Source organism: Heterocephalus glaber, unplaced genomic scaffold (genome assembly GCF_053883595.1).
Source record: "Heterocephalus glaber isolate CG9 unplaced genomic scaffold, H.glaber_assembly_v1.0 deba00001460, whole genome shotgun sequence".
Lineage (NCBI taxonomy): Eukaryota > Metazoa > Chordata > Mammalia > Rodentia > Bathyergidae > Heterocephalus > Heterocephalus glaber.
Window position 1 is genome coordinate 2,666,399 of NW_028258307.1, and position 21,367 is coordinate 2,687,765.

At 48.1% G+C, this 21,367-nt stretch overlaps 1 protein-coding gene across 3 annotated transcripts in view; it reads right to left on the reverse strand.

Moving 5' to 3' along the window:
• Positions 1-1,062: 1,062 nt before the first annotated feature.
• The window catches only part of Extl3 (exostosin like glycosyltransferase 3), a 113,307-nt gene continuing 93,002 nt past the window's right edge, over positions 1,063-21,367 (reverse strand). For all 3 annotated transcript variants that reach the window (XM_004848430.4, XM_087216707.1, XM_004848428.3), the window contains exons 3-6: positions 14,192-14,319; positions 8,908-9,052; positions 4,911-5,039; positions 1,063-3,902 (exon numbers count right to left, since the gene is read on the reverse strand). In XM_004848430.4, coding sequence (XP_004848487.1) covers positions 3,693-3,902; positions 4,911-5,039; positions 8,908-9,052; positions 14,192-14,319 — 612 coding nt within the window. In that variant the 3' untranslated portion in view covers positions 1,063-3,692. The remainder of the gene's footprint in view (positions 3,903-4,910; positions 5,040-8,907; positions 9,053-14,191; positions 14,320-21,367) is intronic.

A 21,367-nucleotide genomic window follows, 5' to 3' on the forward strand; every position in this document is an offset into this window, starting at 1 on the left:
AAGCATCAGCAAGCAGGGGAGGCCAAGGACAGGCAGTGGCCTGCTAATCCAGGGATGACAACTTCCGAGGAGGTGTCCTGCAGGGGACGGTGCATGGCCTCACAAACAAGGCCTGACCATTCAAAACAGATGGAATGCACTCACCAAGGACAGTGGTGTTAAACCCCAGCCGGGAGAGTTCATCTGCTTCTAAGCCATGTAGTGGCCGCTAGGTGACTGTCATGGCCTAAGAGACAGGAAGAATTTTTGCTAGTTTATACATGAAACTAGACCCTGAACCAAATGGCATGCTCTCCATGGGTATCCTCTCCTCCTGAGCCAAGCCTGAGCCCGAACCAAGGCAGTCACAGCAGCAGCCGGCAACAGCCACTGTCTCGCTTAACGATGCACACTCTCCCTGTGCCTGGACTGCAGCCCCAGGCACCTCCCAGCCCTCAGCCGGGGCACCCTGTGCAGTGGGGTGCACCATGGCAGGCAGAGCAGGAGCTCGGCGACCAAACCCCAGGCCCACTTCCACAAGCAGCCTGTGCACTCAGCGGGAGGGCCCGGCTTTCAGGCCTAACCCCTGAGATGATCCGTGTAGCCCAGCTCCCACCTGCAGGGTCTCCTTCCCCCATCCAACTCCTCCGCGCCCACAGCCATCAGGAAGCTGCCGGGTTTCGAGCACCCAGGACTGGGCTCTGAGGTGCTTTGCACTGACTCTCGTCAGTCAGATGACCACACGGCACATCGGCCACTCACAGCAAGCCCTGTCCCCGCTGCTGGGCACACGGCACAAACTCCCCCAGCACACACTGTTAAAATTCCCACAGAAAATGCAGTTTGCCTGTGTGTCATGTCCCGCCGAAATCAGTGAGACCCAGGGTCCTCTCCGTCTGCTCAGAAACAGCGAGGCTGCCTGGGCCTGTGCATGTTCCGAGTCCCCTCGATCAGCCCCAGGCTGCTCCAGGACACCATGCCGTCTGCTCAGGACTGCACTGGTGGCCATTGGAATCAGGCAGCACCTTGTCTCCAGTCTCACTCCTGCCCCTGCTGAGGAAAAGCACACGACTTCCAAGCTGCTTGAATTAAAGCCTCCATTTATTTTTTTTCTTTTTTTTTCAATTTTTTTACAAAAAATCCAACGTAAGACCATTGTGCTCGTGGTTGGAGAAGGGTGGGGTGATGGACATGGCGTGATAGCAAAGAGCCCCCTTCCAATAGCATCTCAAGCCAGGCGACTCAGGGAAGGATGCTTCCCACCTTCCCAGACAAACAGGACCCCCATCCTCCTCCTTCCTGGACACAGGACCCCCACTCAGGATCCCTGATGAGGCGCAGCCCACACCGGAGAGACAAGGTTAGGGGTACAAAAGCCCAGCAGAGCCTGGTAAGCGCCCTGGGTGGCTGCCCTTAAGAAGATGAGACGAGGTGACAAACTGTGACCCACGGACAGCCAAGGGGACTGGGCCAGGAGGGCCGCTCTCCTGTGTGGAAGTCCCTGCTGGGCGTCCCCGATGAGCAAATTCAGAGGCAAAGCCCCAGGAGGCCCCATCCCACCTGGCAAGGTGGCGGCTGTCAATCCCAGAAGCACCTACAAGCCACACATGATGTCCCACTGTTCTACCTCTTGTGCCGAGGCCAGTCCTGAAGGACATGGTCAGTGTCCACTATGGCCTGCATCTGGTCCTTCAAGCTGGTGTCCCAGCAGGTCCAGACCAGGCCATCTCTGTCTGTCGCTCTGATGTCACTGACACTCTGCAGCACATGGTGATGGCATCCATAAGTGACAGAGACACTCGGGGACTGAGGACCTGGCCCCACAGAAGGGGCTCCAACCACACAGCCTACTTCTTCCCCACACAGGCCCGCTGCACCAGTTTCTAAGTTTCTTGCATTAAAAGAAATAAGATAAAATAGCAGCCACGGATACAGCTCAAAACACCACACTCTTTGGCTTCCCTGAGGGAAGGAGGGTTCTGCTAGAGTCAAGTCAGAAGTCGGGAAAGGGCAGTTAGAAAGCAGGGGACAGGGAGCCCAGACGCTCTGCTATCAGAGAAGTGTGGCTCCAGTTCCCCAGGGAGCAGCCTGGTGCTACCTGCAGGTGAGCAGAGACACCTGGGCCCACCAGGCAGTGGGGACCCCAGGAAAGAATCCATTCAGACGGACCAGAGAGGAGCGTGCAGCACAGGAGGTCAAGGTCCAGGGAAGACAGGGCCGGCTTAAGGCATGTGCATGACCAGGACAGACCTGAGCTTTTGTTCTGTTTCTGGCAAATTCTCAACTCCACTTCAACAAAGTGGGGCTCGGAAAAACAGAAGTCAAGGACCAAATCTCTGACAAATGACACCCCTCCGTTTCCCTATGCCATCATGAACAAAATGAGCTTATTTCACTTTCAGCCCAGGGAACAGAAATTTAAACCAGTAGTGGAAAATGGCAATGTGGGTGCAAACACCTGGAAGTTCCTGGCAAGTCTCGGCTTCCCACCCATCCTGGCACACTCCGGACGGACCTCAGGGCGTCCTGCAGCCAGCCTAGCATTAGGGGTCTGAAGCCCCAAGTGACAGCGGGAGCCGAGACAGATGAAGGGAAGGTGAATTTCCTCCAGGCAGGTGCCTTGCTGTATGACTTCCGGCCAGCCGGACAGGCAGGACCCTGAAAGGACACACTCAGCCTGCAGAGCCCAGGCCAACCTGGTGGCACAGGCTGCAGCTTCCATCCTCACATCCAAGGGAGAAAAACCTGCCAGAGAGCTAGACGCCAAAGCTGGTTTGTACCAGGAGGGCAGGCTCATTTCTCCTGCACTCTGCTTCCTTACTCTCCTCTCCCACACAAGGGTGACACCAGGAATGGGGTGAAGTCCTGGAACAGTGTGGCCTAATATTAAGTCCTCCAAAACCACCAGGCCCAGCAGAAGGCCACTCACTGCTCACAGGGTGCAGGCCCTTCCTGGGCCACCCGTGGGAGGAGCCAAGTTCCAGATGGACCTCAGGGAAGGCACAAACCGACAGGGCTTGTCTCATCTTGTCCATGGACCCCTAAGAGGCCAAGTCCACCCCTTTCCTGTTTCTGGGCTCAGATGTCCCATGAGCAAGGAGATGAAAAGCAGAAGTCAGCTCACATTGGCCAGGATCCACCTCCACTAAAATACAGAACATGAGGGGCCTGGTGGGTCCCTCCCTTGGAGAGAAGCAACTGTTCCAACTCCCCCCACTATATATATCTATACATAGATATACATACAGATATACATACATGTGTGTATATATATATGTATATGTATGTGAATGTGTACATATATATGTATATATATGCACATATGTATATATACACACACGTATATAAATAAGCCTGGAATGGCACATCTGAAACTTTCTTTTTAAATAATAGTTGTTACTGAATTTAATAACCACAAACCAGCTGTCCTGGGCTTACAAACTGGCAAGGGACTGCCCAGAGTCCCTGTGGTCCTCAGTGTACACTATCAGTCAGTGCCCTGTGTGGAAGCCCCAGTCTGCTGACCAGGGTTCCGGGCCCAGTGTGGCCGACTTCCAGATAAGGGCAGCTATTTCCTCTCCACTCTTCCTGCTGCCTCTCCCAGCAGAGGTGTGGGCCACCCACCCAGTGGATGTCCCAAGGCCCTCAGTGCCCAGAACCTTGGAAGCCATCTCCCCTGCCCCACCCACCCTCTGCCCACAGCTTGCAACGCCCTAGATGAACTTGAAGCACTTGGTCTTGTCGTGGGGCAGGCGCGTCTTGAACAGCACAGAGTCCACCCTGAACTGAGTGTACAGCAGGGGCACGTAGCCATACACCTTGACGAAGAAGTTGATGCATTTGTGCCGCTCGTGGAAGTGGGAGTCATCGTGTGACAGGGCCTGAGGGCACCCCGGGCATCGGAAAGTCCACCGTGAGGTCACCTGGGAAGAGGGAGGACAGCAGTGTCAATTATGGGACTGACACTGACAGGGACCTTGAGGTTCTGCCAACTCAGTGACCAGGTGAAGCCCTGGGCCTGCTGACTCGCCAAGAGTCACCATCTGACCCCATAAGTACCTCAAACCTTTACTATGACAAAGGCGTCCTTTCCAAATGGCCTATGCTTAACAGATATCAAAAGCCTCAAAATATTGAGTGTTATTTGGCTCAGTAATTCTACTTCCAGTATTTATCTTGGTTGTACAGCAAAGTGTTGGTACAAAGTGCACTTCATTGATGTTTTTAATAGCAAAATACTGGAAATTCCCCCAACATATGGGAATTTAACTAGTGGCTGCGCCTGTGAATGATGGAGGAAGGGGATCAAACTGGACTTTCTGGTTGTTCGCAGTGACCTGACTTATTGTAGCCCAAACCTGCTCAGTGATTTAAAAAAACTCATTTCTAGACTTCTGCTGTACTTCCATTTTTGAGCAAATGCCTTATATAAGTACTTACTGACATACCAGGCACTATTCTTAGAGCTTTGCATGTATCAACTGAGGGATTCTTACTTTTTTTTGATGGACACACTGTACCCTCCCATTTGCCAATCTGGTGAAGCCTGTGGACTCATTACTGTGGAAACATTACTTTGAGATATTGCAACAAATGTGACACAAAAGTCCCTGTGATTTCTTGTGATGACAAATCAGTTACTCCACATGCCCTGAGGAACTCTAGTCTAGTTCATAACCGCAGGTCACAGTGAGTAGAAGTAAAGACACTGGTCTTTATGGGGGTTCCAAACCCTCTGTGTCCCATCCATCGGCCTTAGGAGTGAAAAGCCTGGTGGTATCCACTCATCCCATGACAATCCTGTGAGGTAGGTGGTGTCCTCACCCACTTCACAGAGGAGACTCTGAGGTGTGAGGCTGGCAGGAACCGCCACAGCCCGGCAAGAGAGTTCTGTTTGCACACGCACAGCTCCACAGGCCTCAGGCCCTCACCTTGATGGGGGGTTTCCGAGTGATGTGGGAGACCAGGAAGTTCATGGCGATGTCCTCACAGTTAATGTATTCATCCACCATATCTCGGATGGCCTGGGGCATCACGTAAGAATACAGGTAGGCATAATACTGTCGGAGGAAGAAAAGCAATCACACACTTCGTTACAGGACAGTTTCAGCTTTCAGCAGAAACACGCATGGTCTAGGGGTGTATGGGGTGGTTTTAGTTGTGGCGGTAACTGAGAAGCACCACTGGTGTTAAGAGCCAGGACCCGGGCTGCCAAACATCCTGCAACACAGCTGTTCGGCAGTGAACAGCTGCCCTGCTAACTGCCAGGGGCACCTCTCTGAGAAACAGAACTTCACAGCCTGGCTGGTGTCTCAGCAAGGTGGAAATTAATACAAAAACTTGTCAGACTAAGGGAAACACTGGTTCAGGTGAACAATATTCAGCCTCCGAGTGCCAACAAGAGGTAAGTGAGGGGAAACAACTAGTTATCTTCTCAGACCTCAGTCACAGAACCACGAGGCATGGGACCCATCACTGACTGCCTCACAAGGGATTCCTGAGTCGCTGATACGGTTTATTTCTGGATGTCTGCCTGCAGCCTCACGCACTCACAGCTGGGAGGTGGTTAGATCGCAGGGGGTGATAGTCATGCAGACTGATAAGTCCCCTGATGACTTTATAGCTAAATCTGAAGTTACTGGGTCACTGGGGTGTGGCCTGGAAGGGTCATCTCCCCCACCACCACCACTCTGCTTCCGGCTGCCATGCTTGTATGAGCCGTGGAGGCAGCCAACTGGGGACTGAGTCCTCCACTGTGAGGCAAAACAAGCTTTTTCTCCTTTGATTTGAGGGTGTCCAGTACGTCTCAGTGACAAGAAAGTAAGTCGGTCACTTCTCAGCACTGCCACACACTACTCCCTCGCCTCAGCCCCCTGAATCTCTGCCCAGATGATTCAGTCTTCTGAAGTCTCCCTGACTGCCACACGTCCGCTTCCCTCACTGCATTCTCAGTGCAGCCACCTGAACACACCACACCCTTCTCCTCACCCTCCGAGGGCGGGTGTCTGTCTCCCTCAGAGCAACGGCCACGCCTTTCACATTCCCCGCTGAGACAGGCGCAGTGGTGCACAGCTGTAATCCCAGCTACTTAGGAAGCTGCAGCAGGAGGAGAGCAAACTCAAAGACAGCATGGGCAACCAGCAAATCCTGTCCCAAAAAGAAAAAGTCCCAAAAGGCCCATAAAGTAGTGCGCTGAAGCGGGCTCACACCTGCTAACATGCTAACCAATCACTTTTCACAAATTTTATGAACTGCTGTTAAACACAGCTATTATTAAGAAAGTAATTATGTAAGCTAAAAATTAGTGCAACAAATGTCCAAAACTTAGCACTTCTTGTCTACTGAATCTGTGGCAGACACTACATAATGGCGCACAACCGCACACCTCTTCCCAGCTCCATCAATCAACCAGAGTATGAAGATTTACACCACAAAACCGGCAGGGACTATAAAATATGGCAGAGGTCAACTTCAAGGTGTTGCAAGAGGCTGGTGACAAGCAAATGAATAGTGGAGGACCCAGTTAAGCTGACTTACATATTTCATCTCCTAAAGTAGTACGATCTGTAGAGGAATAATAGTCATAAAAAACTTTTGTAGCTGGTAGTTTGAGAGTAGTTTGTAGTTTGCTGGTTAGCATGGAGAAAAGTACTTCAGGTGCAGTGATCTTAAAAGATGAATTATAGTTTTTAATAAAAAAGTTAAGATAATTCTAATTTGCTGACCCTTTAAATGGCCCTGGGCTCTGATTAGTAGCTAATGAGAACAAACAGTAATTAAACACTATCATACCTTAAGGAAAAGGTGACACTTTAACAATAAGAAGCAAATGCTATTTTTAAAAACCAATGGAGAAAATATTATGAAAACAAACATTTGGAAGTACTTCCAGTATATTAAATGGTTTTGTTCCCCCCAAAATGTTTTATATTAATCTATAAAAATGCATATCTGTACATTTTAAAAACAAAACCTTGGGCGGGGGATTTAGCTCAGTGGTTTTGTTGTCCGCTGCGCAAGCGCAAGGACCCCAGTTTGATCCCCAGTACCAAAAAACAAAACAAAACAAAAAAAACCTTTTCTAACCTCTTAAAAAATTTTTTTTGGTAGGGCCAGAGCTCAAACCCAGGGGCTCAATACAAACCCCACAAGTGCTCCACCATTCACCTATAGCCCCAGCTCAAAATTCTTTTAAATGAAGTTTTAATGGATTTAGAACCTCCTCTAAAATATAAAAATGCAAGACCTTTCCATTTTGCTAACATCTGTAGTCCCAGCAACTCCAAAGGCTGAGGCAGGAAGACTGAACCTAGGAGTTAGGGACCACTGTGGGCAACAAAGCGAGATGCACTCCTAAACAACCAAGATCTATGACTTGCCATAACACACAGTATAACATCAGTATTTTCAAAATTAATAAAGCATATTCAATCATACTGCTATCTCTAAAACTGAAGAATTAAGGGAGGACATTTTGAAACTTCTCAACTTTTAAAAGGTTTCTGTAAGTACAGCAGTACACACACATCATTTATAAATAAATACATGTATGTATTAGGTACATGTTCAAAAAGTTTTACTAATAGTCACCTATGATTCAAAAGAAAACTGCACTGCTGTAGGTTTAGGAAGATCAATTTAATTACCACCAAGGGCAAGGGAGCAAGACACATAAGTGACATTTTAGACAAAAGTCGGGGGTGCAGGGCAAATGAGCACTGGGAGCTGTGGCCCCACAGCTCCAGCCAGTTGCTCCCAAGCCCCACGAGGGCCTCAGCTGCCTTTTCAATGCAGTTCAGACTTTCTGTAAAATCCTGTGGTTTTTAAAGCTGGTGGTGTCTAAGACAACACTGAGGACCCAAAACACTCCTGTGAGCCAAGTGTGAGCCAAGGGCTTAGTTTGTGACCTCTGCTCCAGATGTTCAAATAGGAAAGATATGAAGCTTCATTAAGTAAATTATTTCTCTGAAACTAAAAGGACCTGACCATTAACTTTCGAAGAGCAATCAGAGTTTGAACAGGCAGACGCCCTGCCCCCCGGCAGGCAAGTGAGCCTCAAGGTAGGACCACACACTGAGAGAAGCCTGGCTCCCGAGGGGAGCAACTGTGAAAATGAATGGATTCGCAAATAGCCCTGGTTTCCCAGGCAACCACCCTCCAACTCCCTGCCCCTCTCCCCGAGCCTTGCCATGGTCTGCCAAGTTGGGAAAGGAATGAGATGTGTACAGCAGCCTCACACGCTCAGTTGTTTTTTTTTTAAAAACCGAAGCTGAAAGTTTCATGACTTCTTACTCTAGTTCAAAATATCCCTAACTAAGATGACTTTGAGGTTTAGTCCATGATGGGCCCGTGGTGAGGCAGAACATGGCAGCAAGAGCCTGTGGCAGAGGAGGATGCTCCCGATGGGGGCAGGAAGAAACAGAGAACAAGGGGTGGGGGCCAACCCCTTCAAGCCCACACCCCCAGTGACCAACTTCCTCCAATTAGGCCCACCTCCCAACACTTCCACCACCTCTCAAGTATGTCATCCTCTGGGGGAGCTCTGGGGAACTTCAAGATCCAAACCACAACACCAGCTTCCGCCTGCTGATGCTGGGCCACATCTGGGACGGCAGTGCTGAAACAGAAGGTATCTGACAGGTCTTTTGGCCCTGTGCCCTCGGTGTGATGGAGGGAGAGCCAAGCCGGGAAAGAGGAGCCAGTGTCCCCCACTGGCCTGTGTGCACCTCTACAGGCAGCCTTCGTCCTGACTCTTTATGGTAGAATTGCTCTAAGCGTCGTGATCAGTGTCTCTAAAACAGGAATCACTTCAGACAAGAAGGGCCACAGAAAGAGCAGGAGGGAGGCTAATGCCTAGGTGAGGGCAGCTCAGTGCCACACAGAGACTCAACTCCTCCTAAGCAGCAAGGCTGCGACGAGCTCTCCTACCTTGTGAAAGAAGGCAGCGCCCGTCAGCACCATGGACAGCTCGCAGGAGTAGTTGGAGTTGTAGAGCCAGGACTGGTGAGGGATGTCCCACGCGTGGTACCGGCCGGGGAAGCCCACGATGCGGTCCCGCGCTTCTCTCCACACCCTCAAAAACACAAGTGTGCATACCTGAGTACACAGCTCTCGGGCTACCAGGGCACTGACACTGACTGGCCACTGGGCTTTTCTTTTCCTCTTTTTTTTAAATAAAATTAATCACAAGCCAAATATAATAACCAATAAACAGTTTCACAGAAGCTTCCTTGTTAAGTATCTGTCTATTACCCCTCATTTCTGTCAGCTATTACCTCTCCAGTCTGACAGAAAGAACAAGCTAAGATACCATGGGCAGGAGTTTCCAGAATATAGTAGGGAGGGGCCAGGGATTTAGCTCAGTGCTTCCGCTGCCTGCCTCGCAAGTGCAAGGTTCTGAGTTTGATCCCCGATACCCAAAAAAATAAAGCAGAAAACAGAACATGGTAGGTATAACAATCCGCCAAGAGGCAGGAAAAAGGTATCAATTTCTGTTTCTATTTTTCTTTTGTTTTTTTTGAGACAGGGTCTTGAATTCAGGCTGGATTTGAACTATGTAACCCAGGCTGGCTTTGAACTCACAACAATCCTCCTGCCTCAGCCTCCTAAGGGCTGGGATTACACCCATGCACCACCAAGCCTGGCTCTAGTTTTTTTTTTTTTTGTACCAGAGATCGAACTCGGGACCTTGCACTTGCGAGGCAGGCGGTGGAAGCACTGAGCTAAATCCCCGGCCCTCTAGTTTAATTTCTTAAAGATTTATTTTAATGAGCAGGATCCATTAGTTCAGTTGGACACATATGCACATATGTAATTTCTGGATGCTGCATACTTAACTATTCTTTCTCCGGGAGGGCACACAATGAGAAGAATTTAGAGACCTCTGGCCTCTGGCTCCTGCATATGGCTGCCTGCAGGAAGAGCACTGGTCCTAAGTCCTAAACCGTGCAGGGCTGAGGAAGAAACCTGCCTCGTGAGAGTACTCTACAGAAACATACCACCAGCAGGTCTCTTAAAATGCAAGAAACAAACTGAGAATTCAGTATGTTTCAGGAGAAACTCATCATTTCCAAATTTATAGATAAGGTAAAAAAACAAAATCAGGGCGAGGGATTTAGCTCAGTGGTTCCGCCGCCTGCCTCAAAAGCACAAGGACCTGAGTTTGATCCCCAGTACCAAAAAAAAAAACAACCCAAAATCAGTCCACAGTTCCTCAGACTGCAACTGGAAGCTGAAAGCTCCACAGAACCTAGAAAGCCCTGAAGGGCTCCAGGAGACGAAAGCTGCATGAGAATCCCTCGCCACTTCCAAGGAACTTCAATTCCTAAAACATTAAGGATTTAATTTCAAAGCAGTTCCTTTCCTAATGAGTTTGAAAGTAACTATCTAGTCTAACAGATGACAAATCACAACTTCTGGCACAATATAACAGCTTTGTGTGGACTTTCTTTTTAAACAGCTGACTTTTTTATGTGGTGACTATGCACACAGCCAAGGACAATTTTAACCCTTTTTAAGGATGCACAGTTCAGTGATGTTAAAGATACCTACACTGGTGTGCAACCATCAGCACCACCCATCTCTAGAACCTTTCTATCTTCCCGAACTGAAACTCTGTTCCTCCCAGCGTCACCCAGCCCCCTCCCCGGCCCTGGCCCTCCCCACTCTCCCTCCTATCTCTCTGGAGCCGCGTGTAAGTGGAATCACACAGCATTTAGCCTTCGGGCTATGACAAATGCTGCTGCTGTGATCGCTCGTGTCTGCCTTGCGTGTGGACGAGTCTCTTAAGTGCCTGGCTTTCTTGACTTCTTGGGTCGAAGTTAGTCGAGGTGTACATTTTGCCAGAGGGAAGAACTCTTACGCTCAATTTTTTTCTTTTTGAACCTAGGTCTATTTTACTCTCATTCAAGTGAAATAAGCAAATTGGGGGAATGAATAAAAACAAAGCTTTTAGATCAAAGGATGCCCAAACAGCTGAGAAAAGAGTAGCAGAGGGGAAAGGTTAGGCTGTATAGCCAGAAACAATTCACCAGTTCTACTGCCCAAGGCTAAACTCCGATTCCAAACGATAGAGACACAGGAAAAGCCATCCCAGCCAGGCATGGTGGCACATGCCTGTAATCCCAGCACTTGGGAACCTGAGGCAGGAGAGTCGCAAGTTCGAAGTCAGCAGGGCTGCCCACTGAGTTCAAGGAGAAGCTCAACTATATAGCAAGATTCTGTCTCAAAAAGAAAAAAAAAAAGAAAGAAAGAAAGAAAAAATCAAAAACCAAAAGGAAACCCACTATTTTCTCACCACCTGGAAATCTTTTGAAAAATGGCAGAGAAAAGGTCATATCTTCTAAGTCAGGAGCCACGGAAGACAGGATATGCCAGTATACTAATAAAATTCAAACTCATCAAAGTGGGGATCCTCCTCAGAATCATCCTTGGGATCCAGAGGTGAGGGCAACAACTCCCGTCAACACCCACAGCTCTGCATGCAGCTCCGCAAGCCTCTGCAGGCACTACGTCGTGCCACACCAAAAATTCCCTTCCTCACCACCAATAACAACACCTGCAACAGCAAAGACCATTTCTAGAGCTGTTCATCACTTTCTTCCCTACATAAAAGGGAGAGCACACCAGCTATTTATCATGTACAAAGGAATACACCCCAGTTTAGCCAGATTTTTTTTTTTTATCACAGCTAGCAACATAAACTTTGCTTTAAAATGTACTAGGAGGCCAAAGGAAATGTGGGAGGTTGGTGGGAGGAGAGAACAAACATGTTCAAATGTGTCAGCAATGTGTCAAACTGTTCTCTACAGATGGGTTTAAGGTAGATCCAGCAGTAAAGTCACTGTTCTTTTCATCTCTTTTATTCTGTGCACTTCTATTTACAAACCTGAGCCAGAGGAGCTGAGAGCTGGGGAGGTCAGGTTAGGCATTCAGGACAGAATGGACACACGCAGAAGAGAGCTCTCGCTCCTGAATCAACCTTTATTTGAACAAGACCTCCAAAGAAATGTCCTCCAGTGCTTCTCAAGCTTTCTGTGGTTAGCCAGGCATGGTGGCGCACCCCTGTAATCCCAGCACTCGCAAGGCTGAGACAGGAAGACTGTCGGAAGTGAGGCCAGCCTAGGCTACATAGAGAGTTTGAGGCCAGCCTGAATTACATAGTGAGACCATCTCAAAATAAACAAACTTTCTGTGGTCAACAAGTAATCTTTCCTAATTCACTGTGGACTAATTCTTTTGTAAAACACTATGAAAATGAACTGCATAGATTCTTTTTGTGGGGGGTGGACGGGGTCTTGCTGTGTAGTCAGTCTGGCCTTGAACTCACTATGTAGCCCAAACTGGCCTCTAACTTGAAGCAATCCTCCTGCCTCAGCCTCCCCAGGGCTGAGATTACAGGTGCGCACCACCATGTCCAGCTTGCATGGATTCTTAAATAGGATACCTAGAGCACAAAGAAAACACAGATAAACTGGACTTCATCAAAATTTAAAACTTCATACTTCAAAAGATACCACCAAAAAAGTAAAAAGGCAGCCTGTCAAATAGAAATTATTTAGTTCATATCTCTGATAAGGGACTTGCATCTAGAATAAAAAACTCTCACAACTCAATAATAAAAAGACAAATCATCCAATAAAATGGGTGCAGGATCTCAACAGACATCTCTCCAAAGATACACAAATGGCCAACTGGCCAATTAGTACATGCAAAGAGATTTCATAACCTCAGTCATTAGCAAACCCAAATCTAAACTATACTGAGCACTTCACATCCACTTGGCACTGACAAGGATGTGGAGAAGTAATGGGAACAAGAAGTACAAATGACCCAAATGTCCACCGATGAGTAGGTGAAAAAAATGTGGGGTGGCCATGTAAAAGGATGAAGCCCGGTGCATGCCACAAGAAAGTACACCTGGAAACACCCTGCTAAGTGAAGGAAGCTAGTCACTACACAGTTTCATTGATACGAAATGTCCAGCATAGGCACAAAATCTAGAGAGACACAAGTTTAGCCTAGGACTTAGAAAGGCTGGAGGAAAATGGGAATGAATACTCACAGGCACAGGATTTCTTTAGATGGTGATGAAATTTTTTACATTGACTTGTGCTGCTTATACTAGAAACCAGCGAATTGTATAATTAAAGGAGTTAATTGTATGATACAGGAATTTTTCAATAAATAGTACCAAAAGGTATGGAATTATAAAAAAAAGACCCTAAACTTAGATGTCACACAAAATGTCAAAGTGCTATACAAGTTACAGGCGGTGTGGTGGTGCACACCTGTGATCCCAGTACTCAAGAGGCTGAGGCAGGAGGATCACTGTGAGTTCAAGGCCAGCCTGAACTACACAGTGAGACTGTGTCTCAAGAAACAAACAAAAAAGTGCTTTACAAGTTTCTAAATGCTTGCCCTCCTTCTTCTCGGATACCACGGATACATACCACCACGGATACATAACAAACTGACTCCAGCGTCACATAGCAGTCCTGCCCCTCCATGCACTCACCCACTGTGCCCTCACTGGGATGCCTGAGCCTAACAGCAACCAAGTCCCAAGATGAAGGAAACAGCAGAGTACAGTGGCTGAGGGAGAATGCCAGCTCTGACCATCACTCGCCCTCTAGCTTCACTCTGCAATCTCAATTACTACACCAAGACAGGGTGTGCCCACAACCTGCTCCAAGTCCTTCAAGGAGCAGTGAGAAAAAGCAAAGTGCTCAGCTAGTGCCTGCCACACAGTCTGGGCTCCACACGAGCTGAGTAGCTGCAGCAGCAGCTTCTCCACTCCCCTTTTTCCTACTGGATCTTTGCTTCCAAGCCCACCTCCCCACATCTCTGTGGGCCTGGGATTCTGGCCCTGTTCCATTGCTCTATACAGGCCAAGAAGTAGTCCCTTCTGCCTGCCCAGGAAGTCAGTTCCCATCCCTCTGACACAGAGGCCTCCAACTTGCTCTAGAAAACTTCGGCCCGCAGGGATTGCATTTGAGGCTGATGATTCTGTAGCTCCAGCCAACCAAAGAGCCCCTGCCTCCCGGGCCCGGGGATTACAGAGAGGAGCCTGGCGAGCCTCATCCAATGTCAGCCCTTTCAGCCTCCAGCATCTCTCCACCACTATGACCAGTAAACCCCTCTGCCACCTCATCCAGGCCAGAGTTCTGTCTCTTGCAAGTGCAAGTGTTTCTGAACTGAGAATCGCCCTCACCGAAAGCCAAACATGATCTCGTCATGGCGGAGGTGGGCGTCGTCGTCGATGGACAGGATGGCCTCTGTCTCAATCTCGTTCCAGGGCAGGAAGCGATTGTTCAGACTGTTCTTCTCAGTCCGGACCACCTGCAGCGAGGGAGCAGAGGCACGGGCGTCAGTGCTGTGTGAGGGAAGGCAAATCTGGAAGGGCCGTAGTCAAGGACAACAGCGGTTATCCTTACTGGGCTGGGCTTCTTTACCTACCACTCGTCCAGCCCAGCTACCACCTGGGGCGGGGATTTAGCTCAGTGGTTTTGCCGCCTGTTGCGCAAGTGCAAGGACCCGAGTTTGATCCCCAGTACCAAAAACAAAACAAATAAACAAACAAACAAAAAAGAATACTACCACCTGAGAATTCAAGAAATAAATGCATGACAAAGATTTCACAGTTGAAGCTTTATTCATTAACTCATTTTCTTGTGGAAAAAAACTAAACTAATGTGAGCATTATTTTGCAATAAACCCAGTCCGGGAGATTAAAAATAACTTTCCCAAGAGAACACCAGGTGGCAGAGCGGAACTGAGATTCAATGTCCCAGCTCTGAATCACTCAGCTGGCCCATCAGTTTTAAAACCACACTCAGAAACCCCTTCAGCCGGTACCCTTAAGGCCTCTGGGGTGGGGACGTAGACTATACTGTTGACATAACTACTTCACCTTTGTAATGCACAGCACTGAGGACACATACAAAAGCACTTTTTTTTTTTTTTTTTTAGTTTGTTGAGACAGGGTCTTGCTTTGTAGTTCAGGCTGGGCTCAAACTCACTATGTAGCCCAGGCTGGCCTTGAAGTTGTGGTGCTCCTCCTGCCTCAGCCTCCCGAGTGCTGGGATTATAGATATGCACCATTATGCCTGGCTTCTTTCTTCATAATTTTATTTTGAGAAAGAGCCTAAGTTGTCAAGGCTGGCCTCAAACTCAAGATCCTCTGCCTCACACAAAGGTAGGATTACAAGTGCGTGCCACCATGCCCTGTGCTCTTTTTTAGCTAAATTAGTCCAACTAATGAAGCATCATTTTATTCTCAAAAAGAGAATCTCACAGGGAACTATCTTTTTAAAAAGCCAATAGGGTCATCTTGCTTTCAACAGGTGGCTTTACTTGTATAGAGGACTAGCTCCCCCTGGCTCAGTGCACTCCTATGCCCTCAGGAGTCTCTTCAGCTTCAGACATCTTTCCTTCCATTCTGTCTCCCCCAAAGACCTAGCTAAGAGCCTCTAGTCATACACACCCCACCCCTGCCACTTCTCAGACTGAATCACTTCTGTGTTCTTGATGCAGAGAACTCACACTTTGGTGAATTCATTCTAACACCCTTACAACAGAATTTATTCAGAAAGGAAGAGGGCCTTGGAGAGAATGTGGTCCAAGTGTCATTCTACATGGACAAGCTAAGGCCTAGGATGGCTACATCACAGAAGTGGCAAGCTACAAATGCTTGAACTCTCAATGGTACCAGCCCAGTTCAAATCCAGGCCTTTTCTGCTAACCTGATGTTAACTTCATCAATTTCAAACCAGAGCACGATAAAAAATGCCCTTCCCCTCTTTTGTCCCTGTACTAGGGACTGAACCCAAGGCCCCATGCATACTAGACAAGTGCTGTGCTTCTGAGCTATAACCCCAGTCCCTTTTGACTTTGAGAGTCTAAGTTCTGGTCTCAAACTTGTGATCTTCCTGCCTCAAACCCCCAAGTAGCTGGGATTATAGGTATGCACCACCACCCTGGCCCCAAAGGGCAATATTAATTTATGTACCATCAAGGAAAAAAGTGCTGCTGATTATAAAAGCACGTGAATAACTGATCCCTTGGAATGCTACTCCATCAAAAGCTTTTCTTAAGACTTTGCCTCAGCTCCACAAAAATTCCAGCCCAAATCAAGACAAAGTGGGCTGGGTGCGGCTCAGTGGCGTAGCACTTGCCTACCATACATGATACCATGGTAAAGATGGACCTACATCTCCGAGGTACTACAGGTACCAATGTCCCACCCAAGTGCCACACACCGAAGTCCACCTTACTCTGCAGCATGTCTGACCAGTCGGGAGCAGAGGCCTGGCACAGATGCAGTGGTGATAACACAAAGGAGCTGAGGTGGGGTCGGGGCACAGAGGAGGGTGGCCACCAAGTGTTCAGCTCTGCAGTGCCTGAGCTCCACTCCCCAGAGACTGCAGGGTGGCCGAAGTGGCAGGAGCCAAAAGGTACACACAGTGGTAGTCATGCACTGTAAGAGGCGTCCCAACCTGAAAGGTGTCACAGTGTGAACAGTGTCCACCTTAGACGGCATGCAGGATGGTTGCCATTCACTCAGACCCCTGCCAGACCACTCGTTTCCCTTTCCCACATTACAGCATTCACTTCACACTGAACTGCAACTCCGCCAGGTCAGCTGCCCAAAGTTCCGCCTCCAGCAGTGAACAGTCAGAGCTGAAAGTCCAGCAATGAATATACACAGCTAAAGATATTTGAAAAATTCAATTCTTAGCCAGGCATGGTGGCACACACCTGTAGTCCCAGCACTCAGGAGACTGAGGCAGAAGGGTCACTGCAAGTTTAAGGTTACCCTGAACTACACAGTGAGACCCGGACTCAAGAAAACAAAACAAAAATTTCAATTTTTAAATATGTGCTTGGAGATTTTCGATTTTGTGGATTTATCTCCATGAGTATTATTTACAGCAAAATGAGTTAATACAGAGCACAGCGCAGAGCCTGAGGACTCAGTGTGACCTGAAGTCCAGTAGAGGGACTTCACCTGGGGCCACCTGAAACAGACCTGCACCCAAGAGCCAAACCTGTACATCAAAGACCCTCAGGCACCTGCTCTGCGAGTTCAACTTGGAGAAACCCTGTGCAAAAAGGGAAAAGCAAGGCTTGGAGTAAGAAAAGCTTGGGCTCAAAGTCCATTGCCCTTACGCATCGGCTGTATGAACACTTAGCAATCTGTCTGCTAAGTCACCATAGTACCACGCTGTCTGCAGCACCGGAATTTATCAGCCACATTTGACAATCCTGTAAATAACCTAGCTCTGAATCTGAAAATGAGAAACTAGAGATACTCAAATAATCATGATCTGATACCAAGAGCATATCCAAAATCATCTGCCCAATTTATAAATTGAAGCAAATCCAGAGAACCAACTGTGTTCTTCAAAGATCTGGGTGTGGCCAGAGCACTGGAAGTCTCACAGCAAATGTGTTTTGGCCGAGACTTCCACCAGTTTAGACAGTGCGTGCAAGCCCATCACCTGGACACCAAGAGGCAAGAACAGAGCAAGCCCTGCTAACCCCAAGAGCACAGTCTACCTGCCCTCCGCATCCTGGCCCAAGCCTTCTGGGCTCAACGACAGCAAGAGGCAATCACAGAGAAGCTTTAAGGGTTCACAGAAATTCACACCAAGTGTCAAAGGTGAGCTGTGTTTAGCTGCCCAACGACTGCGGTCAGTAAGGCTGCTCAAGAATCTAGGGCAGTGGCTCTCAAACAGGAGTGACTCTGCTGCCCCCACATCCGACGAGGGGGACGGCGAGGGGGACGCTTCTGGCAATGTCTGGAGACATGTTTGGTTGTCACCGCTGGGGAGGCAGAGGGTGAGCTGCTTGGACCTAAGTGCAGGTCAGGGATGCTGCTGACCTTACAGTGCACAGGATGGTCTCCCCCAGCTAAGAACGATCCAGCCCAAGACGTCATGAGTGCCACTGCTGAGACGCTGTGGCCGAGTCAACCTCAGGAGACAGCAGAGCTGTAGTACTTCAAACACTTACAGTTCCTCATCCCAGGGCAATCATCTCTTCCCTGTGACAGTACTTCTACCCTTACAGACTTTGCAGACACAAACTAAAGCTCAGCCTGGGAGGTGGGGACAGAGAGCAACCACAAGAGACCAAGGGAGGGAAGCAGGAAGCTTTCTTCCAACAGTTTGGCTTCAAAGCTACAGTGCTTATGGCTAGACAAAAGCACAGCAAACTATTATCGGTTTTGGCATCCAAACCTGAGGACCAAAAGACTCGAACATTTCTAAACAAAGACACACAGATCAGGAGCAGCCTCTGGGAGTGTGAGAAAAGCAGATCTAATAATGCAAAAGAAATAGGTCAACCAGAGGTAGTATGTGATGTTACAATTTTCATTTCTGTTGATGTTTTCAATTAAAACAGCCCCAACACTATTTCTTCATGCTTCTACAGTACAGTGCTATGGGGGACCTTATAATCCCACTTTAGTAATTCATGGACACGAAGACTGATTTTCAAATTATTGCTTTAATTATCGGTACAACATCGACCAGAATGAACAGAGCCTCGTGCCCGGCATATAGCAGACGTTCAACAAATGTTTTATAAACGAACAAATGAATGAATGTGACACAGGACATAATTTAGCCCTGCCATTCTACTTTCAGAATATGGAATAAAGACCTGAGAAGTTTATAAATCAAAACTACCAATGAATATTCAACATATTTAATCATATTAGGGAATTACAGCTAGAGAGGAATTAGAAAACCTTACTACTTAATCCTGTTTCCTAAAGCAAAAAAATCCTTCACTCTCCATCAGTCAAGGTGGGAGCAATGCTCAACAACACTCACTCACGTCTTGCATACCCTGCGCTCTGACAGTATCTTGCTGGTTCTTTTGACTATCTCACCACCTTCCTTTCTCCACAGTGAAACAGAACAGCAATCAGGGACTAGACCCCTGCCACCTACTAAATTCAGCATTTGTAATACATGTACTTAAATTATTATGCCTTTTAATACTAGGCCTGGCGAGGCCCAACAGTCCCACCCTCCAATAATATATTTCTGTTCTGAGTCCACTAAGAATGAACCTTATTTCAGGGCACCATACAGACAAGAAAATGAAACAACAGCTAATATTAGCCCTTCATCTTCTCCTCCTTTAACTTAAAAAGAAGCCCATTATAGAACTACAGAATCAAGAAAATGAGAGCCGACAGTGGTTCCACCCCTGCCTCACAAGCACAAGGTCCCAAGTTCAATCCCCGGTACCGGAGAGGGTTAGGGGGGATGCCACCTCCCCAAGAAAATGAGAGCCGAGAAAACACATTGTGGCACACACCTGTAGCCTCAGCACTCATAAGGTGGAGGTGGGAGAAGAGCTGAGTCCAGGAGTTTGAGGCCAGCCTGGGCAACAGAGCAAGACCCCATCTCAAAATACGGCCCCAGCCACCTTCCCCCATGCCTGTCAAACTCCCACCCTGGAGGCCCTGTGGCTGCTTCCTGCACTTGCCACTGCTGTATCCTCTAGATTCACACAGCCCATGCACTCACTCCATTCAAGTTTCCCCCCAGATGTCAGTGTCACTTCTTCAAAGAGCCCTTGCCAGGCACTCTGTGTAAATAAATGAGCTACGCCCTTTATGGAGAAGAGAATGACAAAAATCCAACTCCGGGACTGGTTGTAAAAAGACTGTCCTAGAAATGACTGAATCGGCAGTGCAAAGAGGAACGATGTTTTTTGAGTGAGCTTGCCTATGCTGTGAGTAACTGAAAGATGTCACTTTCATAACAGACCCAGTTTTAAACATCAAAAGGACAGCTCTTGAGAGTCTCATTGCCACAGAATACTCTGAAACGCTACCCTACTTATTATTATGTTCCGGAATCTAAAGGAGTAGCTCAAACCAAAATCTTTGGTGGAACGATGTATCGCAAAGGAATTACCTGGAGCTTTCTGCTTCTAGGAGGGCTCAGTAAGCTGCTAAGGACTCCAGCCTGCTACCGATGACAACTGTAATTCTGGACAAAGGACCAAGGAGTTAGTGTCACTCTGACCCTGGGAGCAGGCTGGAGCACCCCAAGGACAGCTGTCTGGCCTGAAGACGAGAGTCCAGGGCAAACCCTGGCCCTGGAAACAGGAGGAAATCCCACAACGGACAGCGCCGAAGATGGGGAGCTCCCTGCACTGTGTATAAGCTGGCACATCTGCGGCCCCCTCCCACACCACCCACGCTTGGCACAGTGTGTAGGCTGACCGGCTAAATATAAAAGAAGTCATTCCAACCAAATTAACTGCCTGCTGAAACACTTTTCAGAATAAAAATCAAGGAAAACCACGCCAAGGCACATCAGAATCACACTACTGACACCTAAACAAAGAAAAAAAATCTTAAAAGCAGCAGAGAAAATCACAGATTACAAATAGGGAAAGAAAAATCTGAAAAGCCTCTGAGCTGACACCAGGAACAGACACGCATTGAAGGTGCCGTGAAAGTGGGGAACTCTTCCGAAGACAGGACACCCAAGCCCTGGGCACAGGACCACTGCCCATCTGACTTCTCTTAGGTGTCTCTGCAGTTATGTGGTTATGCTCCAGGAGCTCAGGGACCTGACTCAACAGCTTAGAAGGTGGGCAGGGGACAGGGAGGGCAGCCAGCCACTATCACACCTCTCTTCAGCATTCCTACACCGTTCAGATGAGAGCCACACTCTTCACACTCTCTGCACGTCCTGTCTCCTTATACAGATGCTACTCCACCTGAGCTGGAAATCTCTGCCCAGAGCATGCGGGACCTGAGTGTCCAAGGATGGTGACATAAAGATCGCCTTTGTTCTAAGCCAGACCCCTTGTTAAGTAATTATTAGAAAAGAATGAAAAACTTTAACACATAGGTCCTATCTGGTACCCCTAAGAAAATTTAAATAGCTAGGGCTCAATAGATTTCAGACACCATGGACACCTAGAATTTATGCTTATTACTTAGTCTGGAAACAGAGCATAAAAGAGGCCAAATTGCCCTGCCTTTTCTGAAATGACAGCGGTTCCCTGGTTGGCTCAATCAGCCAATATGCTGACTTCAAATCACTTTCCCTGAAGGACTAGAATCTGCCAGATTGCCTGGGAACTACCTGCTGCTAATTTTATAAAGACCTGCTAACCATAACATAATGAATAGGTCAAGCCCACAAGGAGGTGGAAGAACCACCTTGAGAAGCATCTTAATGCCATCCTCCTACAGGCGGGAGAGCTACCAGTGTCTCACTATCCCTGGTACCTGGCTATACGCAAAGGGCCAGCAATTTCAAGTGCTGCCCAAAACACCTGCCTCTCTTAAGTCAAAAGCACAGTAAAAATATTTAGAGAACAGAGCGTGATTCTCCAGCCTGAAACG